This window comes from Gossypium hirsutum, chromosome A07 (genome assembly GCF_007990345.1).
Source record: "Gossypium hirsutum isolate 1008001.06 chromosome A07, Gossypium_hirsutum_v2.1, whole genome shotgun sequence".
NCBI lineage: Eukaryota > Viridiplantae > Streptophyta > Magnoliopsida > Malvales > Malvaceae > Gossypium > Gossypium hirsutum.
In genome coordinates this window covers 69,697,971-69,707,288 of record NC_053430.1, presented here as the reverse complement: position 1 = coordinate 69,707,288, position 9,318 = coordinate 69,697,971, and the positions used below count along the sequence as shown (strand labels likewise).

The following is a 9,318-nucleotide window of genomic DNA, read 5'->3' as shown; positions in this document are numbered from 1 at the left end:
GTAATTTGAGAACTCATATCAGACATATTAGACAGTACAGAATATGAATATTAAAGGGAAAAAACTTATAAACACCATTATTGCGTTGCAGACTTCAACAGGCAAAGAAAAAACTAGAGAAAGAATCAACATGTCTGTTACTGAACTGGAATTTTCCTTTTCTACTGTTGAAAGCATCTTTTATTACATATCTATATATTTCCCAGCAGGGAGGCATTTCCCTCGCCTTTTTTTCTTCTTCGGATGCTTAATATGAAAGTCAAATGGAACATCCTCAAATATGAGGGAAAAAATTACATAAAAATTTAATTTGATGCGAATAAGGCAGTTAACTGACTGATCAATGAGCATATACATGAAATAAATCCTTTGCCTTATGGGTTTTAAGATCATATCATCTTCTCGAATTTATCAAGCTTCTTCACCCTTTGCATTGACCTAAGAAAAAGTGTCAAGAAAACTCCTGTATTTCAAGAAGTTTTAAACACTTTCGTCAGTCATGGAAGTGGTATCAAATTAGTTCAGCATGTAAAGAATTAATATCTTCATTTGAAGGCTATGTAGGATAAATCACGCCACCTGCTCCAACGAATGATCCGTTTGCAATAATTTGGCTTCCCTGACTGCTGAAGGTGACACCTAGGTTTAGCAGGGTCCCTCCTAGTACTGTGTACATGGTTGCCATTTGCAGAATTGTTGCCTTCCGTGCTGCTCTCTCAGACTGTTAGAAAGTTCTTTGCATTAACAATTAATAGGGGTGAAAAGAACGAGAACAGGGAGCTTCAAGTGCAACTCATAGTCTACTTGAATCTTCTCTACCCCAAATTGAAACAGAATGTAATTTTCAAAATGCACAGTGCATTACCTCTAGCACCCGGACTCGGAGTCTCAAATCTCCCGACTCAAGTTGTTTAAGGATTTCCTCTATTCGCTGAACTCTGTATGGCATAGACATGGTGTAAGACCTGGCCTGAAATATAAACAGGTTATGTAAGTATCCAAAATACTGAACCATAAATATACACTTCGATGCAAGAAAAGGCTCTATCTGATAGCAACTAAATGAACCAAAGGAAAGTGCAGTACATCATCAGCTTGTTTCCTTATCTCTTGCACTAGTTGGCTCCCTGTTCGCTGCCTTTGTCTAATATCTAAAAGCTCCTGTAAGTAGCATGAAATATTAGACCGTAATTCTTAAATGTAATGAATTGCCAGTGGATAGCAAACTTCATTGAGAGAAAACTATGTTAGCAAGGAGATCATGAAAAACCTGTGCATAAGGTGCAGCAATCTTTGCAAAGGAGAAATTAGGATCAAGTATGTAGCCAATACCTGCAAGGAAATTACAATCCTCAGAACCGAGCAGCAATGCAATAATTTTCTTGTTTTACCATCTTCAAGCAGTGTAAGATTTCTGTTATATTTATGAAGTTAAATTTGCGTAGTAACTGAGTTCGAACATTATAATAACGAATGAGACTCACCTTCGAGTGTGGAGAATGCTCTCAAAACAAAGGTAAACGTGGATGGGAACCGGAATGGTTGATCCTGAGCTATTGCAAACAAATCCTGCACAAAAGAACATAAAATTGAAAACATTATTCATCATGGAAGGGTTATTCGATAGAAGAAAATGAGTGTCATATCATGCTTTGACTCCAATGAAAACTACAAACAATTCCAAAGAATTAAGCACTACAAATAAATCAACTTCAATAATAATACTAGTTACCAGTTATCAAAGTAACCAAATTCAAAACTGAACCTCTTGAAATCGACATATTGTTTGTTTCAACAGGGAAAACAATTACATCAATCCATGACATAGTTGATCATTTCTTTTTTTACATTTCTCTTTACATAATTGAAATGCCAGTTGTTTAAGTTTCGATGCTAAATGAGAGTATTCATTTTTGCACACCTCTCCTATTGCAGCTAAAGTAGTGTCCTGATCTGGCCTCTGGTCCAATAAATTTTCCAAGAAGAATTGCACGGATCTCCTCACCTGGCATATCATGCAACAAAATGATCATTCAGAAGTGTCCAATAAGTTTTTATTAATCCATATTTTCCTCGATCTTTTATGTAGGGGATGATGACCTACCGAGGACAAATCTCCTGTGGGTTGAAGAGCTCCAAGATCTATGAGGCTCTGCATAACCTGCACGGTTGTTTCCAGTTGGTTTTAGTGACAAAACTTTGGATCTTTAGATGAACTATGCCAAGACAAGTTAAAGATTTTCAGTAGGAAGTTATGGTAAGGCCTAAATTAGTAACACCACCAAAAAAGGGTTGTTGTGATGTCATCCCAACATGCATAAACAATGAGTTTGCAAGAGATTGATCACAGGACAAGGGGAAGCCCCGATGTATCATTTTTAATAAGATGCATCTTTTTTAATAAGTTGCATATACCTGTAGTGTCATTTTATCAAGCCAAAGAATATAGTTTGTATCATTTCAACTTTTATTTTCATTCCACTACCTAGGAATGAATTTTCATCTTTGTTCTACTGACCCATGATTCTTCAGGGTTTGCAAGTTAAATACTGGCAATTAAATCCGCAGATTATACAGGTTCCAGTTTGTTTGCACAGTTAAGTCACTGCTGATGCTGATTTGATCTTAGAATGGTCATAAAAATTTTCTGTCTGCTATACAGCACAAGAGGAAAGAAAAGAAAAAGGTTTTCTTGAGTATACAGAGATTCTTTTTGTTCCTCCTAACCGTTTGTAATATTGTATTTGATAAACTTGAACTAGGAAAATGTCAAAGAACTATCAGAGATAGAAAGCATACCTTTTTCGCATCTTTCTCATACACTGCATAGAAAAGTTCTAGCAATCTCTCACGAGTGAAAGATTTAATCTCCCCCATCATGCCAAAATCATAATAGATGATTGATTCATCTACATCAATAGCAAGATTTCCAGGATGCGGATCAGCATGAAAGAAACCAGTTCTCAGTATCTGCAATTCATACCAAAGTCGGTCAGTAGTTTGCTGGTTGTCATTATATTCTCTAGTCTGGAATAAGTAGTCAATCTTTCATTTGAGGTAGCTCATCTTTACTTGCCTGAATCAAGTATGCTTCAATGGCACGTGATGAAATTCGAGAACGATTATATCCCCCAGCATCTAATGCATCTAATTGATTGATTTTAATGCCTGATACAGAAGTAACAATGACATATTTATAATAACAAGAATATGACACATTGCAATGACTTTTAAGAAGTTCTCAGCCTCCAAATAAATGTCATCATCTTGAAAGAACTCAAATGCGTTAAGTTAGATGGAAACCTGGTACATACTCCAACGTCAACACCTTTGTAGCAGTGTAATCCCAAAACACCATCTGCAAAGCAAGGGAGAAAGCCCTTTACGTAAAACTGAAAACTACTTCCATGGACAAGTGAAAGATTATTATTTCGAAATGAACAAGAATTGGCATTAATATCTAGAAGCATGATAGCATGAAACATACAGGTACGCGGACCCACTTTATATTTCGAAAATCTCGACGAAACCTATCAGCATTTTTCCCTTCATTTATATAATCAATTTCTTGATACAAAATCCTGAGTTCAAAGAAAATGTAATTAGTGACGTTTACTAACATAACAACTGTCATTAAAAACTAGTACACTACATGCTTACTACTTACGTCGAGCATTCCTCATATATACCAACCCAATCTCTTGATGGACCACCAAGAGTTTCACTATTTTGAAAATACTCTGCAATTAGCTTTAGATTTCCTGTGGAAAAAGCAGAAATCAAAGAACCTACTGAGTAGAAATGATATACACAAGGAACCATGCTACTAATTTTTAAATCATCTGACTTAGCTAGAACCTTTATTTTCATAGTAAATACAAAGAAGTCAGTTGGACAAATGATATCTAGTTGACTACATGCATGCATAAGACACAAAACTATGAAGTAAAGAAATTCTTAGTTACAAGTAGATTACGTAATACACATTACGCTGCTCTTCTTACTATTTCTACCAGGCTCTAGTTCTTACTGTCTATCCATTTCTTGGGAAAAAGTATAAGATAACAACCAAAGGATTCGAGATTCTCAAAGCAAGTTGCATCAGGGATTGCTTGCTTTAATCATGTATGTGCATCTTTATGAAAAGCAAAAATACAAGTAATTATTATAGCACAAAAGGACAAGAAAAGCTGTTCTAAAAATTTACAATTTAGCACACAATATTGTTGTAAGGTTGACAGGAAAAGTATATTGTTACGTAAATCGATGTCGAAAAGCTTCTTAAGACCAGGCCTTTGAACCTTGACAACAACTTTCTCCCCATTATGCAGAACAGCCCGATGTACCTGTATAAAGGACACTTCAAACTTCAGATCACAGAAAACCATCTCTGTTGAACAATGATTGCCATATTACCAAAGATCAATTTAGATTATCGTGTAAGGTTATAACTTATAACTTAGATATTTACCATTCAGAAGCATCATTTTTTATCCATAGGAAACAATTTTAACAAAAGTCCATAATTATTTTAGATATCTATTTTTTTTATTTCCTTCAAATTAATTTAAGTTTATATTTGCCTAAATCAATAGGAAAAATAAGTGTAAGAATTTTATTCTTGAACAGAAATATTTTTTTTAAAAAGAAGAGTAAAACAAACACCTGACCAAGGCTAGCTGCAGCAATTGGCTGGTCCTCGAATTCCTTAAACAGTACATGGATAGGAGCTCCCAGTTCATTCTCAATGAAGCCCCTTGCTTTCTTTGGAGAGAATGCAGGGACTTTATCCTGAAAAGCAATACAAATTATACGCATGGGATGCAAAATTTACACAAAATAAATGAGAAATTGGTACTAGAATTGTTTTATAAAGACAAAACATATATGTAGACTTGAATGAAAGCATCTAGAAGAAAAATACAATGATAGAAAACCTCTTCAAAATTAATAGTGACAAAGAAAGCAAGAGTACCTGCAATTTGGCAAGCTCATCGACAAACTCACGCGGAAATAAATCTGATCTTGTCGATGATAACTGTCCAAGCTTAATAAAAGTGGGACCAAGTTGCAATACACGTTCTCTTAGCCATGAGGCAGTCATTCTTCTCCTCTTTTTCTGCAGAAGATTAAGAAAAGGCTATAAGAACCAAAAGCGAAACAAAAGATACAGTTCAAAAGAAACAGAAAAGGTGGAGACTATGGATATTAGCTAAGTAAGAAATTATAGATATCGACTCTACAATCTATAGATAGAAGGATGTGTTACAAAAGACTAAAAAATCTCACCTGCTTATCCTCAGTGAAGCCCCCTGCATATGCCCATTTGGCATTGTCCAATAGAACTCGTACACGTAAAGAAATAATAAAAGACCAAACATCTATACTCCTTTGCAAGGAACTGTAATTCTCATTGGCCCAACTGAAATTTTCATCTGAAGGCAGAATCTTTAACTCCTCTAATGGTGGAAGTTCTTTAGACACTCTCGATATGGGCATCTTTACAAGGGATGGACTGTTTTTTCTCCTAACTATGCTAGCACCATTTCCATTTATAACCTGCTTTACACCATTTACCTGCTCCACTTTCCTAGTGGCAGGAACCTGTCTTTTCACTACTTCACTTGCAGGCACCATTTTAACAGCTCGGCCATTGATTCCTACTTTAGGGGTTGGTTCAGTTTGTTGCATTTCCACTTGAAACCTGAATGACTTACCTGTCATAGGCAGACTACATATTTGCCTCTCGAGAGTCACAAAATTATTTGAAATAGAGCCCGAGAAACTGAGAGTACCTACTGCTCTTCCTTGATTCATCATTTCATAATTGCAGGAATAACAACTGTGTGAAGCCAGTATTACTGTCATATCAGCAGAAAACACCTGTGGGATATTAACAGTAGTTCAAAAATGAGAAGTAGGAAACTATGAAGAACAATAATAGTAAAACATAAGTACTAAATAAATGACTGAATAATGGCTTTAAAGTTAATTTAGTAGGAACAAGTCACATTCCAGCTCTATTATATGAACAGTGAACCTTTTACTTAAAAGAGAAAATGAATACGTACAGCCAAATAACTGATCCAACAAAATAATCAATATAGAAATAACCGATCCAACAAAATAACATGATATATGTTAATTATGAATCAAAGACAAGGAAAGGAAAATTGCAGATGGCTAAAAATTTCAACAGTAAACAATATAAACTTTAACTCATGAATCAAACTATGCCAACAACATCCCAAATACTGTAAAGAATAATATAATCTCAAAGCAAAAGGGGAAAAGAAAAAAGGAACTTGGGTTTTGAAGAAAACACCCACCAGTAAAGAAGATGGCTACGAATTCTTGAATAAGGAGCAATGGTATTTATTGGGTTCTAAGGCGTTTCTTGTTTCTTGTTTCTTGTTTCTTGTTTCTTGTTAAGGAATGCAATGATTGAAAGAGAAAGGCAGTCCCTTAGTGGAAAACGAGAGAAGGAGAAACAAGCAAGCAACAATTGCTGGTTGAATTGAATGGGATTAGTAGAGTGTTTACGTGTCTTTCCTTCGTTTACCAAATTCAAGGAATCTGAAGGCAGATCTTTTTGGACTTTTTTTTAAAGAAAATTTTGCCCTTATTTTTCTGGTTTCTGATGCTGTCCGTGCAAAGACAAAAAATTGTAAGCACAGAGCATCTTCACATGTAACCACGTTAACTACCACGATTGACTATTCGGTTTCGTCTACACGTCGGGTCGGGTTATACGCGACTCGGTATAACTTCTCAAATATAAAATGTCTAGGGTTGGCAGGGAAAGGCAGGCGCCTGCCCCCGGAAAATTTCCCTTTTCAAGTGACTTCAAAATTTATAAAATTATAGTTTCGAACTAAAAATCATAAATTTTTTTATTTACAATTTTTAAAATTCATAATGATATAAAATAATATATTAGTGAAATTATACTTTAGTTTTTATAAATACATATAACTTATGTAATGGGCCAAAATTGCCCAGCCCAAATCACCAAAAATAATAAACCTAAAAAAATGAAACCAGTTCAATTACATTAAACAGACCCAATACCCATTGCTCAAAACTTAAACAACCAACCTAGGAAACCCTAGGTCACCCACGTTGTAAACCCCATGCTGCAACCCTTACGCATGTTCGCCCCAGCTCGCGTGTAGCACGTCCCAGGCCCGTTCCTCCTCCACGTCTTCGTGACCTGCGACGTGAGCGAAGAAATAGCAAGAAACAGTTGTAAAATGGGCTATAAAAGCCATCAATGTTCATTATTTTTGGGGGGTTACGGATTGAATACACAATCAAACATATACAGAAATCAATAGCAACAATATTTATTAAAGGTGATTTTAAGTCTCGTTTTTTCAGTTTTTACTGCTATTTCCTTGTTTTATTTACTGTGTGTAGGAAACAACAAAGGGGGAAAGGGGACTCACCTTTGGTTCGTCGTTTGGAGCCTCGATTCCTCCAAGGTCGGATCAAGGGAGGGGGTTGGGTTTTCTCCCTTCATTCTCTTGATGTTGTGGAGCAACTAACCCTCCGAGTGGCTTGAGCGGAGTTAGAGACTCAACTTTGCGCATGACCGAACACCAAGTTTAATGGTGGAGCGACAGTGGCCGGACTTGCAAAGCTTTTAGGGGCTATAGTATAAAGCTTTTAGGGTTTTGTTTTAAAAAAATAAAGGTTAAAATGTTTTTCAAACACAAAAGTTGGTTTTAGTAATAAAAACAATATGGCGCCATATTGTGGGGGAAGGACCCGCGATTGACCCGACCCGTAGGGAGGGTCTGCGCGTTTTGGCTCTGAATGAAGGATTTGCGCTATCAGTCCCCCTCTTTCATGCCAGCTTTAAATTAGCCCTATTCGCATTACATTTGTTTTTTAAATTTTACCTGAGGTTTTTGTGTTATTGCAATTTAGTCTGCGTTGTTTTAACTTAACCCATGCTTACACGCAGCATTTGGGGGTTTGGATTATTTACAGTTTTAATCCTCAAACATTTGTATGCATTTTATTTTGGCCCTCAATTCTATTTGGATGATTTGTTTTGTTTATAAATTACCCTTTTTATTTTGTTTTTCTTTCAATTAAGTTTAGTTATTCATTTTTAAAAATAAGAACATATTATTTTAATGTATTATTTTGTATTATTTTATTAACTTCACACTGTTTTTTTTATTTTTTCCCATGTGCATATCTGTTTTTTTTCCCTCAAACACTTTCATATATTATTATTACTTTTTTTTATCTATTATTTATATTAAGTTTATTCATTTCATATATTATTTATCTAAATTGACATATATATATATAATTATATTACTTTGTATATTACCTACTTTAGCCTTTTATATATATTATTTATTTTGAAAATTTCATTTATGTATTATTATTACACACATTATCTTTTTTTTTTATGCATTTCAAACTTTCATGTAAATTGTTTACTTTATAATATTTATTTAAAGTACATTTAGATATTATTATTTAATATATTATTTGTTTTTGTTTTTTCCTTCTTATTTTAAGTTCTTATATCTATGATTTCTTTTAAAACCTTTGTGTTATTTGTATAGTAATGCTTTCAAATCTTTCTCTCTTCCTTATTATTCATTTTATTTTATTTTAAAAAAATTGATATTTCTTTAGTGTAATTTGCGAGCAATTTCCTCTAAATTAGCTTCTAATTCATTAGTTTTTGATTATTAACTTTTGAATTTTTGTAGCATATGATATATTGCCATTGCATGTACTCTAACTTGTTCCTTTATGTTTTCTTATTATTTTTTATTATTCATGTAATATTATTGCCACATTTTTTATTTCATGCTCAATACTATGCTTGTATGATTATTATTATACCAAATTTTCAATTCTGAATTTTCGCCCAATATCGATTGTTTTTTATCCTTAAGTAAACCAAACGAATGTATTTTGAGCCGGTTTTATAATTGCTTATTTGAAACTTCTCAAAACAAGGCAATATTTCGTGTTTGGGAATTTGAGAAATCGTGTCCTAACGTGCTGGGTCTCGATTTACCGTTTGACCAAATAACTTAATACCCTTTTTCAAATTTCGTTGCGTGTTTTAAAAATCATGAGGTGATCTCAGTTGTTGGAGGCTTAAAATATCGTATCCTAACGTGCTAGATGTGATATTTTATTTCTTTGGAACGAGTGAATCTTAAAATCCAATTTGAGTTGTTCACACATTTTTTAAAGGGATCGTATTTTAACATCTTTTTTCAAAATTTCAACAATAGGACATTAAATAGTTAATTGGTACCAATTTTGGGCGTTACGAGG

At 34.2% G+C, this 9,318-nt stretch overlaps 1 protein-coding gene across 5 annotated transcripts; it reads right to left on the bottom strand.

The window, feature by feature from the left end:
* Positions 1 to 137: 137 nt before the first annotated feature.
* On the bottom strand, positions 138 to 8,060 carry LOC107955630 (protein ACTIVITY OF BC1 COMPLEX KINASE 7, chloroplastic). 5 transcript variants are annotated; one of them, XM_016891432.2, is made up of 20 exons: positions 7,449 to 8,060; positions 7,099 to 7,213; positions 5,796 to 5,883; positions 5,290 to 5,717; positions 4,976 to 5,119; positions 4,666 to 4,791; positions 4,259 to 4,346; positions 3,668 to 3,761; positions 3,488 to 3,581; positions 3,304 to 3,358; positions 3,077 to 3,168; positions 2,800 to 2,970; positions 2,105 to 2,161; positions 1,922 to 2,005; positions 1,485 to 1,569; positions 1,271 to 1,332; positions 1,087 to 1,161; positions 866 to 970; positions 580 to 721; positions 138 to 463 (listed from the first exon to the last, which is right to left on the bottom strand). In XM_016891432.2, exons 3-20 carry the CDS (start codon positions 5,866 to 5,868, stop codon positions 390 to 392), a joined length of 2,049 nt encoding a protein of 682 aa, XP_016746921.1. In that variant the 5' UTR covers positions 5,869 to 5,883; positions 7,099 to 7,213; positions 7,449 to 8,060; the 3' UTR covers positions 138 to 389. The 5 variants fall into 5 exon arrangements, with proteins under 5 accessions (XP_016746921.1, XP_016746919.1, XP_016746920.1 ...); XM_016891430.2 differs by having other exon boundaries at positions 5,290 to 5,883; XM_016891431.2 differs by lacking the exons at positions 7,099 to 7,213; positions 7,449 to 8,060 and adding an exon at positions 6,330 to 6,825.
* Between the last annotated feature and the right edge of the window lie 1,258 nt (positions 8,061 to 9,318).